This window comes from Lissotriton vulgaris, chromosome 4_1, assembly GCF_964263255.1.
Source record: "Lissotriton vulgaris chromosome 4_1, aLisVul1.2, whole genome shotgun sequence".
In the NCBI taxonomy this organism is placed as follows: Eukaryota; Metazoa; Chordata; class Amphibia; order Caudata; family Salamandridae; genus Lissotriton; species Lissotriton vulgaris.
Window position 1 is genome coordinate 1,394,330,812 of NC_141691.1, and position 19,151 is coordinate 1,394,349,962.

Consider the following 19,151-nt stretch of genomic DNA (forward strand, 5'->3'; position numbering starts at 1 on the left):
ATAAGAGTGCGCCGCAATGCTTAGGGCAGCAGGTAAGTTGTATTTTTTATTTTTTCATCTTCGTTGTCCCCCGTTCCCCCCTGCCTCTTTTGTAAAAATTGTTTTTTATCTTCGTTGTCCTCTGTCCCCACCGCCCTCCCCCACCCTGCCTCTTTTTCCCAGAACTAGCAGTTCCTGATGGATATACAGGTAAACGAATAGATGGCTGGATAAACAGCGGTTAATTGATTGTATTGTCTCTTTGGTAGGTTACCGCTGTGCATGGGCTCCCAAGAAAAAAACCCAAGACTGAAAAGAAGGTATGTGAGCCAGCATCAGTGCTTCAGCTGAACCCATGTATGGCAAATCCACAGAGCAAGTCACTGGAAAAAGAACAAGGTATGTGCTTGCTTAGTACATTAAAAAAAAAAATTATTTTCCGTCACTGAATTAGGCTTGATTATTAGTTAGAAGTTCAATGCTCCCACCAAAGTAATAATATAATGTCTTGACCAGTTACTAGAGGCTTCTACGAGGAACCTTGTGCTAATTTCTTCCAGATTATGGCTTAGCCCTTTCCCTGCCCGTACGACATACAAATAGGGCTTAAAATGTTGATAAACCCTGGCAGCAAAAGCGTTAAGCAACAGGTCTTCCTCAGAGAAGGCATGTTGAAGGCATGATGTATTCAAGCAGCACCAAACAACAATAAAGTCATCAAGATCAAACGATGGCATTCCCAAACTAATTTAGTAAAAGGGGAAATTCTTTTTGAGTACATGAGAAAGAATGGTTAAAATCAGATAAAGGGTCAGAAGACAAGCTTTCCTAGCTTTAAATGGCAAAATGTGCCAATAGGAGTCTACGGATGTGAGTGACTCCAGGTCTCAAATGCCTTGTCAAGCCGACCATGATCAAGTGCTGGTCAGATAACCCTAAGAGTTTACTGCCCCCACCAACAAAGCTACCTTCATGCCTAGTCATAAAAATGGAAGTTGGAACCCTCCAGCGGGACTGGGCAGGCTGATGTGGCCAGTGAGAGCCCCGCAATGCCATATTCAATGAGTTTGAAGTCTTGCTGAAGCATTCAGTTTTGTCGCCAAAATCTGAAAACAGGCAACCTTGATGTTGTAGTGGCAGAAGTCACCTCATCTTGCCGCGTATTTCCATTGGTTCTTTTCAATTTCACATTCAGTCTCTCTGGAGCTCAAAATCTATCAGCCGGACCAATCAGGAAGCTGACATAGGGCAGGGATGCTTGAAGTGATGTCCTACTAATGCCTTAAATGTTATGATAGTTTCTTTTGTCTTATTGTTGCACCCCAGTTGAGAGATGTGTCTCCTGTAATAAGACAATGTCTGGGGACTTTGAAGCAACATTTGTCAGTACTTTCTTCCTCTTAATGTAGTTAGTGAGGTCATTGACATTGATAGATTATGCAAAGTTGTTTGGACTGCTCTGATAGATCAGAGTCCCTCACGGCGGGTGCAGCAAACACAGACACCTATAGCAGAAGTGGGGCAACGGTAGTAGGTGTGGCTCTTGGACAATGCTGCCATGTGAGGTGCAATAAGTGACAAGACAATGGGTACGTAGGTTCTATAAAGCACTGTACACCAAGTATATGTTGGTGTTCTAATAATCAATAACGTAACACACTAGAAAGGAATGTAGCATGCAGTTCTAATGAATATGAGAAATATAAACTGCTTTAAACAGGCAAGTAAACCTCCTGCCCCTCCGCCACCCCGGATCCCTCATCACATTCATGTTACAAACCAGGATCACTCTGAATCGCACAGCCTTACCAAAACCACCTCCCTCTCCTGAACAGGCCCTGGGCAAATGCAACATGTAACTGCAAAAGGAGGTAAATGACCTCGACCAGAAGGCGCTAATCCAGTCATGCAGCCTAGAACAAGAGAGACAAAACACTCCACTCAAGCCGCCATAATCATCAGATAAATGTCCACCCATCCGCAATTCTCAAAGTATCAGATGGATCTCACCTATGTGATCTCTCAGAGAGAGAGCAAAGTTCCCTGGATTGACTGAGGGCTGCGTATAGTCAGGGTTTGATGGGTGGGCACGACTTATTGCTTCCTCTCAAAGGAGAGTCGGCTCCATCTAGAGGCACCTCCCACAGTACAGTATCCAACCCCTGACATTTCGGGGAGTCATCACTAGGGCATTCACGTTGAAGATTTTCTATGTCCAATCCCATTGTCGTTGCCCGTTGGCTCACAATGTCAGGTCACGAAATCTTCATGTCAGTTCCAGGAAGTGAGGACAAGAATTGTTCAAGATCATCCGGATCATCAAACTCTTTATGTATGTATGTATGTATGTATGTATGTATGGTGTCCTGTCCTATACTGCCACAAATAAGGCCACCTGGTAAGTATGCTCTACATGTTCAAGAAAAGACAAGGCACCACAGTAGCATAATACCTTGTTCAGTAGTCCATCCAACACAGCCTTGGATATATCAGGCAGTCAGCATTCAAACATCAGGGGTAGGAAGTTGTACCAGAGATAGGGAGGCCACCTCTACAGTATGTCTATCCTCCGATTGTCCGGGCACACGCCATTAGGTAAACCACAGATAAGGACGTGTGCATCAGAAGAGCAAAAGAGCCCAATCTGTATTTAGTTCGGCAAAGCCACCATATGTGGGGTTGAGGAGAGGCAGAGGCCTCCCGTGTGCGTACTAGGGTAGGGGCTCAGCCCACTGATGTTTCCAGATGTTAGTCCCATACCCACTCCTAAAGAGGAAGTTAAAAATCTGGGAATCTGGCTTGACCCCAAACTCTCCTTTGAGACCTATACTAGGAAAGTCACAGGGAAATGTTTTGGGATTCTCAAAATGTAAAAAAAACCTCTGAATATTCTTCCCATTTTAGCCGGGAAAACCCTGTTCCACACTATTGCTTCAGCACAGCTGGACTATGGGGATGTCCTCTACCTTGGAGCAACAACGAAAAAGTCTACACAGGCTGCAACCTATTCTGAATGCGGCAGCCGCCTGGTTCTCAATCTACTGAAGAAAGCTTCATCGCTGAAAGCCCTTAATGCCCTGCACTAGTTGCCTGTTAATAAAAGAATCCTCTTTAAAGCCTTGTGCTTTTACCATAGGATTCTGTTGGGTAAGGGACCTAGTTACTTACATGATCTTCTTACCCCTTATAATCAGACACGTCACCTAAGATCAACAAGGGGCTCACCTGCTCATAATTCCTAAAATTCAAAGAGCAAGAATGGGTGCGCGCTCTTTCGGCTACTTGGCAGCCAAAAACTGGAACACATTACCCCTTCCACTTCGAGCTGAGCCATTGGAAAACGCTTTGCAGAAAGGTTTGAAAACTTGGCCCTTTCAGCTGTGAGTTTCTAAGGATCACATCTGCCCCTGCTGCATGGCTCTTTTCATTAGTCTCTCTTACCTGTTTCCAAGAAGTAGTTCCTACCACGGGGACACACCACTTGGTGTAATCAGGCACTTTATAAATGATTTTATTATTATTTATTATAATTATTATTATTAGCACGGTATCCACGGCCTCCGTTAAGCTCAAGGAGCCATAGCTGTTCGAGGCCTGCAGATCCCCTGTGCTGCAGTCTCTGCGGCCATCTAGGCCTGACAGCAGGCCAAAACCACAACGTAGGGTCCTCCTCCCACTCCCCTGCCCTCCTCCAGGCCCTGAGGTAGGTGGAACCCATCCCAGTTCAGCACAGTGCAGGCCTGTGGAGTAGAAGGCGGCCCCTCCCAGGCTCTCCGGATCGTTGGAAGTGATGCACTCCACCAGGGACGATAAAAGGGGTTTCGAGTGGCATCCCTTGTCGCGCATCAGGTCTGCTCCATGTGGTGATGTGAGAGGCTCGGGGTATGACATGTTTTCCAGAGGGGCCACCGGATGGCTCAAGCACTTAAGTGGGAGCCGGCCATCTTGGGCATTGTCAAACATCTCCTCCACACATTTAGATGTTGGTGAAAGATGAATTTGAACCTGCAGTCAGGTCTAAATGCACAAAATATTGGTTTCATTTTCTGTGTGCGCTAGTGTACCATTTTCTCATTTGAGCTGCCAGTACCTTATGCCAAATGCCAGTCAAGCCAATTTATAGCCTTATTGCCTAAATTGAGGTTACTTTGCTCAGTTGTGGGAAATTAATTCAGATGATGTATTCTCTTTGTTTGAGAAATATTTTAGCAGTTTTTTATTCTGTGCAATATTAAGGATGTTGGTTTTGACCCGTAAGTTGTAATCAATGATGGGGTGATGCTATTATTGCACTCTGAAAACTGCTGCAACCTCCTTGGGCCTTCTTAAAATGATTCTTTTCTTTTGTAAATTGCCTAGATTGAAACTAGTTGTAGAAAAATAATAACATAATCTAATTTCTGAGATTGTTATTCACTCTCGAAGTATATTAATTTGTAATGCAGACAGTCAAAACTACACCAGATTTCTGAAGGACTACATTTATGATTAGGGATCAGTTAAGCATTGTTGAAAGACATGGGCAAGCGAAAGACATAGCACAACCACAAACCGATATTTTTGTTGGTATTCACAAATGTATCTTTTACTTACAAGATACGTCTATTGAGTATATGTGTTTGTATATATCTATCCTAGGGAGCAGAGCAAAATGTACTTCAATAGAAACTCTAGCCAGGGCCTATATACACATATTTGAAAGCTTTGACTATAACTTGCACATGTTTTCTTTCAAATAGATCTAGTCCATATCTTGATAATCTCTTACTTCCCTTAAAATGGTAATTCAGAATTGTTTCTTTGGTACTTTAAGGTAAACCTTCCTTGGAGAACATGCAGTGGAGTATAGATCCAGGCGCAGATCTTTCCCAGTATAAAATGGATGTAACCATGATTGATACTAAGGTACAGAAACTGTATATGTTCTTCAATATGGGTTTTACTACATGTTTCTTAATGGATGTGTTGCTCCTTTTCCTCCACATGGTATGTCCTCCTTTTTGTTGTTGTAACGATTTTACAAAGTGCCTCCCCAATTTGCACGTTCTTATGAATTTCATGGTTGCTGAGTCTCTACCTTCAAAAAGGCTCATTCTTTGCTTTTCACTAGTTTTGTGCTTGTTCTTCTTTGCATTCTTTTTGAATCTTTAAGTCTATTACTAGTTCTATTGCCTTGCTTCCTTCTAGAATTGCAACTGCTGTGTTGGAAAATTTCATTTGAACTGTTTTGTTGCGAGTACCAAATATGTTTGAGCAATAAGTATTCATCAACAACATTTAAAGGTAGGATTTTTCTCAGTTTAGGAGTAGTAAAGTTAGGACTCCTAACTTTACTACTCCTAAACTGAGAAAAATCCTAACTTTAAGACTTTAGGTATTCACAGAAGGCATTTAGGAGTCCTAACTTTAGGACTCCTAAATTACTTCTGTGAATACCGAAATGAGTAAGTGCCTTCTGTGAATACCGAAATGAGTAAGTGTCTTCTGTGAATACCAAAATGAGTAAGTGCCTTCTGTGAATACCAAAATGGTAGTAAGTTTAGGATTTTGTCTTAAGTTAGTTCTGTGAATAGGGCCCATAGTTATTCAGTCTGCTTAGTTCTGGTGTTTTTACCTAGTCGCGTCCCATTAAAACACTTGCAACATGCCTTCATACATTAGTATTATAAACCCCTCTAGATCGCACATGATCCAGCGGGCTTAAAGAAATTCTGTCTCATATGCTCAACTCTACACCATAATACTCACCTTATTCATAAAATCATCACAAGGCCCATAAATGACTGAGACAAGAATTGACCAACTGAATCATGTGACCTAATTATTCGTAACTAATTACAAATCTATTATATTTATATACAACTGCAGTTTATCTTTGTCTTTTTATTAGAAAAGTACATTTAATTAAGCCACCTAGACAATGGATTAACTAATGGTAACTTGACTCGAAATAAACAAGACTAGCTTGTCATTTCAAAATCTATTTTATTAGCTTAATTTTCAAGTAAAGAGCATTTTCAAAATATTATTTTTTTATTAGAATTTATTAAACTTCATTTTAAGTAAAGGCACATTAGACTGCCAGTTCAAATCAAATCTGCATGAAAAGTATTTAAGCAAAAGATTCTCATTCCCTAAACCCTATTTCCCTAACTAAACTAAATGGAACCTAAAGGGAAAAACATAAGTTCAGATTTCTCTTACGGGAGTCAAAAGTCCAACAGCATCTCACGATCACAGGAACGAGCCAGCCAGCTCCTCCCAAGTGGCCAAGTTTTTATACCTTTTTTCTATCTAAAACTAGCTAAAAGAATACATTTAGAGAACCATCCTGCGAATTGATTGGCTGACAGCCGTCAGTCCACATAAAGTCATTGCCTCATCTTTCGAAATCATATTTTTCCTTAGCGCCATTGTTCATTGTCTACGAGTAACATTTGCTTCCGAGGTTCTTAGCAACATTTTATTGAATAACAGTTCGTTGCTTCCTCAGCTTTGGCCTTTCTGCCGTGTCCTGTTCTTGGAACAGTTATACTTCGCGAGGCACATCCTGCACCGTTCAGTTCCACGTATTTGTTTACTGAAGATAATAAACGACAGACTTTTATTCATTCTTTGCTGTGCACGGCTCATCATGACAGGACTTCCAAAAACCTCCATTTTACGCTAGGCCTCAGGCCACTTTTTCGAAACTCTAGTATGCAAGGAAACACAAGACATCAATTAATTTGAGTAATGAAAGTCATTCTGTTACCCACCCTCTTCACTAATGTCAACCCATTACTCTATGCTACCTAGCTTTAAGCACAAGAATGCAACAAACCATTGCCACATAAAAGGCACGACATGGACAAAAGCACATTTAAAAATAAGCACATGCTATTATTTAATTATTGTTGACAAAGCGAATAGACAAAGTTAATTTATTATTTAAGACGTACTGGCAAATGCAACAAGAGCACATAATGTTAATCCCGTGTGTTCATGAAGGTGCACATTACTCTAGGTTGAATTAATACAAATCATGCGAAATGTATTAGAAATATTTAATTATGGAAGTTCAATTCAGCGAATAAAAACGCAATTAATTTTAAAAGTTCGCTTCATCACACACATACCCCACAGTTTAAGTGTTCTAGTTGTCGCTGTATACTTAAGCGTAGATCAAAAGGGAATAATGGACTGCATACACTGAAAGTGACAAATGACATGCAATGTGCCGGTCATATATACATGCATTGACCATCATTTGAGTCCCCTGGCTTAGACACAGCAATGGAAGACTAAAGAAGGGCCTACTTGTGTGTTGTTAAGAAGATATCCACAGGAGTAGGGAGGAGTTTGTAGAGTGTGTGTGATAATTAGCGCCTGGTAAGGAAGCGAGAATTGATTGTGGTTTGTTCAGTTTTATTTTGCGTTGTTTCTTATGTAATAATAATAAAGGAATCTTGTTGTGCGCAAACTTAGCCCAATGGGCGTCAAGGCGCCTAATTCAAGAACCAGCTCATAACAAAAGCCCTGCAGTTCAACCTATGTAGGCTCTTGAAAAGCACCACGTTTTTAAGGCCTTTTTGAACAGATCCAGGGAGGGTAGAGTTTTGATCTCCACAGGCACGATGTTCCAAAGCTGGGGGGCAGCGACAGAGAAGGCCCTGGCTCCCCATCTGGTGAGCTTGAAACGAGGGACAACAAGCTGGAAGAGTCCCGAAGAGCGGAGACACCTTGTGGGATGGTAGCGAGTAAGCAGGGAGCTGATGGCGCCTTTAGGTCCATCCTCGAGGGCTCTATATGTCAGGCAGAGAATTTTAAAGTAAATTCTGTGCTGGATAGGCAGCCAGTGGAGGTCTCTCCTCGCGGTAGTAGCAGAAGATGCCCTAGGAAGATCTAGGACGAAACGTGCAGCAGCATTCTGCACGATTTGCAGCCGATGTATGAGGCCCTTGTTGGACTCCATGTAGAGAGAGTTGCAGTAATCTAACCTGGAACCAACAAGGGCGACTGCAATCTGCTTACGTGCTTGAAGGGACAGATAACTGCGAATTCTATTGAGTGTTCTGATTACTCCCCAACAGGTTGCAACCGTCTGATTCACCTGAAGGGACATCTAGAGTGACGTATCAAACACCACACCCAAATTTCTGGCAGATTGAGAGGGGGTGGGGCAGGCTCCAAGAGAGGGAGGCCACCACTCACTTGACCAGACATCTTGGTCCTTCCCAAAGACCAGCACCTCAGTCTTGTCGCCATTTAGCTTCAGGGAGTTGATGACCATCCAATCTGCAACATGTTGCATACAGGACCTGAAGCTAGAGGCAGATGTTATGACAGAGGACTGGGTGAATGACACCATAATCTGGGTGTCATCGGCGTATGATACCACCTCCATCCCCTGCGATCTTACAAGCCTGGCGATGGGGGCCACGTAGATGTTAAACAGGGTCGGACTTAATGCCGACCCCTGTGGCACCCCACATTGCAGAGACTTAGCTGGGGAGAGGTGGTTTCCGAGCATCACTCTCTGTTCCCTATCAAGGAGGAAGGAGTTGAGGAGGCTCAGGGCCGACCCAGTGATACCTGCCTCTCTAAGCCGAGATGTTAAGATGGCAGGAGACAAGGTGTCGAATGCGGCCGTGAGGTCCAATAGCACTAGAACAGTAGTTTGTCCAGCATCAACTTTGCGTCGGATGTTGTCGACTACAAAGGTGAGAGCAGATTCTGTGCTATGATGTTTTCGAAATCCATGTTGGGTGATGTCAAGATACTCAGAGGCCTCGAGAAAGGAAGATAAATGGCGATTCAGATGTGCTTCTAGAATTTTCGCAGTTGCAGGGAGCAGGGAAATGGGCCTAAAATTTTTAAGGAGGCCGGGGTCAAGTGAAGGTTTCTTGAGAAGCGGCTTCACGATAGCCTTCTTCCATACCGATGGAAAAGAGCCTTGGGCAATCGCCTTATTCATCACCTCCAGCAAGGAGGGAAGAAGACTGCTCCTACACTCTTTCAGCTTTTTAAGAGGTAGTGGGTCCAACCGAGAGGAGGATTTCGTCCTGTCGAGTAGAAGATTCAATCCTTCCAGAGACAGAGATGGAAAATCCGAAAGAAGACTAGAAGGGGCTCTATCCAGTGACTCAAGAGAGCTTATGCCAGGAGGAATATTCTCATCCAGAGCGAGACATTGTACTTCTAGTGAAGTGTGGAGATCAAAGATTTTTTTATGAAAAAAGTCTGCAATGTCATCGCAGAGACGTTGAGAACTGACTACGGGGTCTGGGAGTTGAAGGGAGCATAGCGAATCCGCAATTTTGAAAAGCTCCCTAGAGGAAGTGAGTGAGCTAGTAAGGTTGGAAAAGTATTCCTGCTTCTCCATAATCACTTTTTGCTTATACTCCCGTAGAGCAGACTTATGAGCTTCCCGGTCCATAGGATCCCAAGATTTCCTCCACCTCCTCTCACTGCTTCTGCAGCCCTGTCTTAGTAATCTAAGATGGTCCGAAAACCATGGTGCTGATGGTTTACGTCGGGCTACATATCGCAGGGATGCTGGGGCAAGTTTTTCTACTGCATTGGTGATGGAATCCTTCAGATCTTGGGCTGCCTCATCCACATCTTTTGGGAAAAGAGCCTCAGGGGAAGGAACAAGAGAGGCAAGGGCCTCATCCGTGAGGTTTCTAAAATTTCTTCTAAGAAATATATTTTTATATGAGCTACAGTTCATGAACAAGTAAATGTTTTGAAGGCATTTGTGGGTTAGTGTTGATGGGGGTATCCCCTACAAGAATTATTTCGGCTGGTGGGAATTATTTCTGTTTGCTGTAAAACTTTCTTTCATTCTATTAAACAAAAAAAAGTCTTACTCCTTCCCTGAGAACTCAACCAGACTTGCGTGCATTCAGGAAGCTACTAAAAAAAACTTCCTGTTCCGATTATACAAAAAGGTATCTGTTCATAACTCTCTGGTTGAACGCTGAGTACCACACCCCCAATGCGCCCGGATGTGCTAGTACTGCATTATGTCTCTAAAATGCCTCTCAAATGTCCCTGGTTAGTTTCTACAGCATCCTTCACACGTTTTATAGGTATAACCACACTATTGGCAGACAAAAATCTGTATAAAAAAACAATTGGATCCTGTACACCAAAAGAGGGTAATTTAGCTTTTTTCCTGTGCTAGTGAGGGTAATGACGTCTTCATGGGCTTAGCACGGATTGCTGTGATTTACAATGCAGTTTGGGCCTTACTTGGGGTAATTTCTGAAATTTAGGGGGGCTTTAGTTCAATTCACTTTATACAACGAAGAGCATTTATTGTTTCAGCATTTGTACTAGTTATTCTTTCCACTAGGACATTGCTTTGTAATCTGTTTGATCATTTGTTTTCTTATTGGTCGAAGAACGGTTTGTCTTCTTCCTGGATTAGCATGTAGCGAAGACTCTAAATTATTCACCGTTTGGAAGGAAAATCCAGTTCAGATAAACTCATAAACTGAGGACTGATTCACCAGTAGCATTATTTTTACCCGAAGCTGTATTAGAATGGTTTGCCTAGAAATGAAATAAGTATAGTCCATTCCTTATTTTACATGTTTTACAGTCCGTAATGTATGAGCAAGCCCTTGCAGCATCTGCATATACAACTCCTAAAACGCTAACAGTCTTTTATTCTGATAATTAAGAATACCTGGCACTAACTAGTTGTGAAGAATAAAGGAAGAATCTGTGACATGTCCTTGTGTGTTTATTACCAGAATTCTAACACTAAAAAAGGAATAGTTAATTCAATTCTGAAAAAATGTCTGTGGTTGAGGTTTACATGAAAACAAACATTCCAATTGTCCAGCCTTGCATCTGCTATATTAGCAGCCTGGTCCCATTGTAAATTCTATACAAATGTTTTGAGAGGCATGTCTAACTGGTCTTGAGTTCAAGTTCTTATACATATTTATGCTATCTGCTTTTCAGCTATTCACTGTCCTTTTTAGGTCTCGGGCTGGCGAAAGCAGTGCATGTACTGCTATGCCATGCAGAGGCCTTTTGGAATCGATACGATTCCAAGGTGCACGCGGGGAGACAAACGAGACAGAAGATGTGCACACAGGGATTGGATGCTTTACTGGCGGGGTGATACACTGGGGACTTTTTTTCGCCGCCAGTAAAGGCATTCTCTGCATGCTCATCTTCTGTCTGAACCATGACCGGCCGCTCTTGTTTGATTGATGGCGTGATCCTCGGCACTGACATCCTATTTGCAACCATCCTGGGAGATCAGGGCGCTTGGGAGCCTCCAGACCCGGGCCTTGCATGGGAGCAGGAAAGAAAAGGGGCGGGCGGAGATCTTTCACTCAGGGTATTGTGAGCCTGTTGACATTCTGGGGTCTGTTCTCGCCCTATGCACTTTTCCCACTGATGTGCTGTAGCAGACTGAATTGCCAGAGGGAGTCTTCAGTTCCACGACTAAATGTACAGCTATTGAAACGTTAGACAAATGTATACTTACTGATATATACCTTCTACGTTCAATATATTGAAACTGCATGTGTAGGTGTAGTCAGTGTTCGGACACATTGTTTTGGCACGCGATTAATCATTCATGTCACTAAGACAGAGTCTTCCTGGCTCAAAGCGTTGTAGCTGAGCACTCACCTGCTCTGGGATCCCAGCGATGTCGCCCCTTGTGCGGCAGAGCTGCTGTTCTTCTGTCTGCTTGTCCTCCGGAGAGACCGGGCACTGGGAGGGGGGACCGAGGACGGTACTCCTGCTCGGGAACCGCATGCTCACATCTGGGCCCTTGGAAGCCAGTACGGCAGACACAGGTCTGCGGGCGACTGCAAGACCCCTTGTTTTGGCATGGAGGAGCACAGACCGATGGGAAAAAAGAAGGAAGATTCTCAGCAAGGCCTACATGTACAGTACAAGAAAAGACAGCTGAAAATCCAGCGCGCAGGCAGTTCATGCCCAAGGAGACGCAGATGGACATGGCAATGCAAGCTCACTCATCATGACATGGGGACTTGTCCCACCTTGATAACATCAAGTACACGGCCAGGCCCGATGTTTGATGGCACCTCGAACGGTAGCACTCTCACGCACTTTGAACAAACACGTTGGAGAATGCATACAATGGAGGTGTCCAGCGTAGGATCAGGAGGGTTTACGCCATACCGTCTTCCTGCATATCCAAAAAGGTACATTTACATACAATGAATATACCCGGAGCTCTTTCACAAACCCAGTGGTTACCCTCAGATTAAAAAATGGATCAGCCCCTACCGGATCTACACTGGACACCCTTGAGGTGAACAATTATATTTTCCTTTTACTTGGCGCATCCTGCAGGACCTCTGACCTAACACTTAACACTTGTGGTAAGCCAAATGTGCACTGTCATAAAGCACTCTATATATTTATGTTGGAGTTTGTATAGTGCTAGCTACACCCATTGGGTGTCAGTGCTTCACACAACAAGCCACAGTACATAAGCACTTTAGCTTTGTGCCAAACATTTTGATGAGGGGAGCATTGGGGGCTATGAGTTACAAAGCACATCTTTATATTTGAGTCAGTTCTTGTAAAGGTTCCGCTCCAGTCCTACTACGTGCCTATAGATCTTGCAAATGAACCCCACATGACATTCTATATCCTTTTGAGGACGTATTGTAAGCCAAATTGTACTGCAGGTTGTACGCTATACTCCTCATAGGAGATGGAATGGCAAATTGCATGACTGATTACATGTGACTGATAAACAGTCCAAAAAATTGTAACTCAATAGGCATAAAAAAGTATTTTAAGTTGCATGTGCCTCACAGAATAGTGTGCTACTCCTCTTTTAAGATTTCTTGGTGGTCATAATAAAACATGTGTTGTTTGCCTGATGTGTGTTAAAAATAAGGACAATCATGAAAGGGAAGCCAACAAGCTAAACCCGTAGGATACACTTATAATGTCCGACAACCATCACTAATCTCTGTGAACCAAGTCATTCACACCAAAAGAGGACAGGCACCAAAGCCCAAAGATATCTGACACTTAAGGCTGGCATCATGGAGGTCTGTAACACAGTTCGCCTTTTCCGGTTCCGCTCACATCCCTCTCCAGTCTTATAATGGACTGTCCAAAGTATTAAACATTCTTGGACAACCAATACTTATTCAAACAATTACCAAAATACAGACTATCCAGGTGGATCCCTGTCGACCCAAAAGGTCAACAGAGTGGGTGTCTTAATTGCTGCAGCAGCTCAGGAGGGGGTTTGTCAGTTTATAGTAATCACCGTGAAGCCAACATAGAGTAACTTATAGCAGCCAACTAATGTAATGAGTACATTCTGTGTCTCACTCTTCTCCGTCACACTGCTAAGCGCTCTGACCTAAGCAAGAAACGATAAGAGCACCACTCTGGTCACTTACACACAACACCACAATACTCCCCACAAAGGCCCACAGCCGAGAACACACCCTTCCAAACAAGCCTCTCCTCCATAGTGCTATATTGACAACAACAAGGGGCCCCAATTCAGTCAGCAGGGGACCTCGGGGATCATACTCATTCAAACAACAGTGGTCCCATGCATTCCATAGTATATGACCAATAAATATAGACAAAGTCAGATCTATATTTGGAGTGACATGTCCAGCCGGACAGTGGTCCTTCAAGTTTACTTAATAAACAGTAATTCCAATAAAACGAAGATACCTTCCACAGTACACCGGTGTGGTACACAAGCCTGTGCCCAACACTAGCGGGGTGGTTACAGATGGTGAGAAATAGAAGGGTTTTTTAAGGCAAACAAGCGTTTTTCTGTTCACATTCAAATTATACAGAAAATGTCAAAAAGCACCATTACAATAGCAATCAAGTATTTGTATAAGGTGTGCTAAGCAAGTCGACGGCGTTTTGGTCCCCCTAAAGGGTAATGGGGACCATCATCAGGACAATCAATAATTGCCTTAATCGCTAAAACCTCAAAATGCCAAGGCAGCGTAATGGTATTGTTTTGCCGTAAGGGTAAGCAAAAGGCCTGGACCAGCAGCCCCAAATAAGCCGTGGGTTGCCGCGTTACACAATCGTAATCAAGCGACGCCAGGGTAAGCCGTTTTAGTCGGTCTTTGGAAGTGTTCCCTGGCGTCCTCTCCTCCATAGTGCAGCAATCTGATGATGTGATTGAGCGCCCTTCGATGGAGTACAAAGTGCTATATAAATGCTATTACAATACTATACAATTTATTTTGTTTTAGAATTGTGTTGACATGGTAGGAAGACATAGACAACAAGCATTGAAAATGCTGTAGGTCTCGCCTTTAAGTTAGTCATTTGCTTTGCTAATGGTATTGTATAGAAAAGCAAATGGCTTTAACTTAATAAAAGGCGAGACCTATTGCATTTTTATTGCTTGTTAGTCTCATGTTATGCACTGTAATTGTGATTTGTAAAACTCCTTTTAAGTAACTTTACCTCTACATTTGATGTTGTATATTTACCAATCACCCTATGGAAGAATTTTTTTATAATGGTTTAATTGATTAGTATGTAATTATTATTATGAATACTTTTCGAGTATATCTAGTACTCCAAAGTGTATTCAATATACTGTGTATGTCTAGGAGGAAAATCATGCAAAAGCCGAAGGTGAAGAAGTGGACAACACCTACATTAGCGAAAGTATGCTGTACCGAGTGAGAAAACAACAGGCACTGGGAGAAGACAGTCCAGGTGTGTAATTTTAATGCTTGTCTGTTCGTTTGATTTTTATTTATAATACTTCTTTTAACCTGCACTAATAACAGCATATCTGTGCTGTTTGTTTAGTGTGCTCAGGGGCTTTATTTTGCAAATGATTGAAAGTCTTTACTAGACATTTCAGTTCAGTATCACATAACGAGAGTTATGTCTGCCAGGTGTGTGATTCTTAATCCGGACACAGCCGATATTACAACTATCCTCTCTTACCTCATACATGCTCTTATCATATGTGTCCTTGAAAGTCGCAAACAGTGGCAGTAAGCCAGTTTCCTGAATTAAAAAAAAGCCAGAAAATCCCAATTAAAAAGCTCAACTACATGTGTGCGTCTTGTTAGTTTTCTCAGTAGTCAAGATGTAGCACCTGCTTTCCTTAAAGCAAGAAATTTGACAACCCATTTTTAAGAGATTAGTTACTTTTCAGTAGTTAAGATGTTACATTTCATTTTGCAGATTCTACATCATTTTCAGTTTGTTTTTGCCAGTTGCCTCTATTATGTGTGGCTTAAGAAATGTGTTTCCACCAAGTTTCCCGGTTCGTCTTATAGATCTCCATCTTACAGTTGTAGAGCTATTTCTTGTTGTCCTTCTCTTATGGTGTGGCAGATTCAAACCTTGGGTATGTAATGTTATTTGTTCAAAAAGCATATTCCCTCTGACGTACTGCATTTCCAGTATCAATACAAAGGAACCCCTGTGCGCAGCTAACCTCTGCTTTGGCCGTGTATAGCAGATTTTGGGCCGAGAGCCTGGCCTTTGAACACAGATCGTTTAGCCATAGTTCATTGACTAATCCATTTGCAGACTGAAAACAGTAAGATCTCATGAGAATAATATGTGATTGCATGGAACAATCTCATAAGAATAACAGGTTTTCCTTGAAGGAAGAAGTTTTGGAAACACTGAGCCACCAAATTGCAATGGTAAGTAATTTGTCTGATCATTTACTTTCTTCTGTTTTGCATTAGATGGCAGTAATGCAAATGATAGTCTAGAAGAAATGTTTGATCGAACAGCGTACGGCGAGTATGAATCCTGTCTCGTAGAACGAAGCCCAGCTGGAATGGGTTATCAGAGTGGATGTGATGAAGAGGAAGGGGAAGATCAGGAACTATTGCAGACGGAAAATCACAAAGTGAAGAGTAAGTTGAACTAATTGTACAGTTCCTCAAATGAGATGGTCAAGCTATTTTTTTTATTATAGAGATCTTTTCAGGTCTTAAATAATTTTAGTCTCGGTAGATTTCACTTCTTGTTTGGGGACTCTAACAAGTGCATCCTATTACCAGGATTACCATATGACTAGCCAATTTTTATTAGAACTTAGGACTGGAGAGACACAGTGGTTGATCTAAAGGACGAACTAGGCAGCTACATATTGCACAAACATTATCTTAATAAACCTCTTTGCTGGGACTTAAATACATCAGAGTGGTTCCTGTATGTGTTGTGGACACTGCATAACCTATTTGTTTCAAACTTCTCTAAAGATGGGTAGCCGTGAGAAGAGAGGGCCAGGTTATATTGCTCCAGTTGTCACCTTTTCATGACATGCAGTCTTGTTTACATTGACTGGATCCTTCAATGTTGTGCAGATGCATAGGGCATAGCAAGTATTATTTAGCATTTAGGTAGGTCACAAGTGTCTCTTTTTAAGCATCATTAAGAGGCTACATTTCGAACTCACACCATGGTTGATTGAAGTCAAAATTGGTGAGTTTTTTAGTTCTGATTTTAAGAGCGCGTGATTGGGGGTATTGCGGATGTGCATTGGCATCCTCTGCTTTTGCCCTTATATCCTGGTCAGAATGGAGAGGGGTGAGATTTAATAGCAGTGGATTTATTTCTGGGTGGTTATGTGTAGAGGTGGGAATGTATGTGTGCACCAAGGCTGCTAAATATTTGTAATTGAGGCATTGAAGGCCAACAGTTCTGTTATCTAAAGGGATTCAACAAACAATTACCAGCTAAGTAGTAATAGGGTTGTCTCCTCACACCAACAATGAAACTTACAAATACGTTTCAAGCCTTTGGTGATATTTGTTAGGCAGGCAGGTCATTGTGCTGGACTTTGCAATGGTTCTGGTACAAGGTTTCTAGTGTGCTTCTATTATGGAGGAGATTTCCAACGAAATGAAGGGCACTGTTTTTTTGAGCTTCTGTTAGTAGAAGGTTGAATGGACTACAGAATCTATTTGAGTATTGCTTTCCGTGCCCCATGTCACACCTAATTTCCTTACCGAGGCTTTAATCGGGACTGTGTCTATGAAGAAGTTGGATGGGACACTGTGATTTGCCTTGGTGTATTGGTCATAGGACTGTGGTCTCAGTTTTGTAGCAGTTGAGTTTTACGTTGACTTGACTCACACAGGGATCATTTTCTTGAAGCTCTTGGGGATGTTTGAGAATTGGTCTTGGTCACCTGGGACATTCATGTTTATTATTGTGTTGCCACATATGCATGAGTGAGGGCTGGGCTGACAAGGGTAGGTACTTTGTAGGTACACATGTTTGGAGACATATATTAAGTGTTTTGATTTGCATCAGTTTTTGAAAGGGTTTCTAGTCCCTCCACTTGATAGCACAGTATCTACAGGTTGGAATCAGGAGGAGTCTTTAGACGTGTCAAAACTGATTTACAACGATGATGCAGCTGCATCTTCTGTTATCGACTGTATGGTCGACATTCTCAGAATTAACACTCCTGAGACTACCGGAGTCAGTGTTAAAAGCAATTCTGAGGTTATCCTTTAGATTTCTCACAGTTGTTTAATAGTGATGGGTTTTTAGCCCCTGCCGAAGTTTGATGATGTCTTTTGACCTCTGTTCCAACAGCTCCTTGCACTTTGAACATATGTCACATTTGAGCCTATTCCTTGATCCAATTAAGAGTAGGATAAGTGTGCCTTCTTCTTCGCCTGGTGAAATTACGTGATTGTAATGTTAACTTTTGTAGCCTTCATTTTCCTTCATGAGTAAATTCCTTGTGTCAAGATTTATTTAAATATGTCTGATAATTGCATTGTAGAGTCTCACTTTTTAGTCCTTCTTACCACTTCCTCTACTATTTAAAATTTGGGAACACGTTACTCCTTTAACACTGTATGGTATTCAATTAGGAGCGATTCTCCATTCCAGTAGCATTCCTCCTGAAAAGCATCCATGGGCTGCAGTTCAGAGCGGAGGCAGCTTTGTTCACCTTTCTGAAGCATTTAGCAACTATAGACATGCAATAAGCTTTGTTTCTCTATATGCTAATTAGAGGGAACAAACTGATGGCCAGATGTACTAAGAATTAATTTGGTAAAAGGGCTCGCAAGTTGCGCACTGACTTTTACCGAATCTCTTCTGTATTTGCAAACCTACCTATGTACTAATAAGTCGGTTAGCAAAAACCTAATTTGTAGTGTCACAATTCGACTTACTCATGAAAATTAATGAGATGGGTTTCAATTTGCTACCTACTAGGAATCGCCCAGATGCTGGCCTGATGAGGTCATCAGACCACCATGTCTGTGATTGCTTTAAAATGCAGCACTTTGTTGTTGTTAAAATGCAACCCATTTTCCTTAAATGAAAATGGGAAAAAAAGTAAAAGTTGAAATAACATTTTTAAGAGTAGGCTGTGGTCTCTGCCTACTCTTACAAAATGTTTTTTCAACATGCACAAAGGGGAAGATGGGAATGGGTCCATAGGGTACCCCTTCCTGTTTGCAGATGGGTTACCACTACAGTTGAGTAGTCTGTAAAATATTCATGTTTTGCGACCGGATTTCGGTCGCAAAACATTAATACCATCCCATTCTGTATCAGTATTTAAATCAGACACCCTAAACCGGCCCCTTCCAAATACTGATTCGGTATTAGGTTGCAGACCCAAATTGGGATTCGGTAACATGTTGCCAAATCGTAGTTTTGGTTACATACATAACCCAATTCCTTTTTGTGGTTGCAAATAACACGATTCTCGAAATCTGACTTTTTTACAAACAAAAAACAAGCTCCGTACATCTGGCCTTGATACTGTAGAGGCTGTTTTCTGAAAACTACCTACGGAATTCCATGCCAGCACTCTAGGCTTTCCTCAGATTGTATTACTGTATAGGATTATGTAGGATTTTATTAATGGTTAGATATATAAGTAGCAACACATCGGTTTCCATTGAACATTTCGTTGCCTAATGCCCAATCTCGATGTTTGTTTCTGCTTTACGGCTTGGGACTATCAGCATTATTTACAATTGACATAAAGTTAAGTAGGGACATTACAGTGTTAGAAGTCTTGTTAAATTTGCAAACACTTAATTGTAATACCACTGACAAATGGTGAGCCGTGCTTTTCCTTATAAATGTAAGGCTCATGAGATATAATATAGGTCAGAACACCCTTAAACTGTATATTCTAAACGCCATAAGTACTGGCGACACTTGCTTTTATA

General features: G+C 42.0%; 1 protein-coding gene across 2 annotated transcripts in view; it reads left to right on the forward strand.

Moving 5' to 3' along the window:
* The window catches only part of RBBP8 (RB binding protein 8, endonuclease), a 446,933-nt gene that overhangs the window by 371,804 nt on the left and 55,978 nt on the right, over positions 1-19,151 (forward strand). For both annotated transcript variants that reach the window (XM_086965639.1, XM_086965638.1), the window contains exons 12-15: positions 249-378; positions 4,793-4,884; positions 14,577-14,685; positions 15,681-15,854. In XM_086965639.1, the coding sequence (XP_086821765.1) occupies positions 249-378; positions 4,793-4,884; positions 14,577-14,685; positions 15,681-15,854 (505 nt within the window). The remainder of the gene's footprint in view (positions 1-248; positions 379-4,792; positions 4,885-14,576; positions 14,686-15,680; positions 15,855-19,151) is intronic.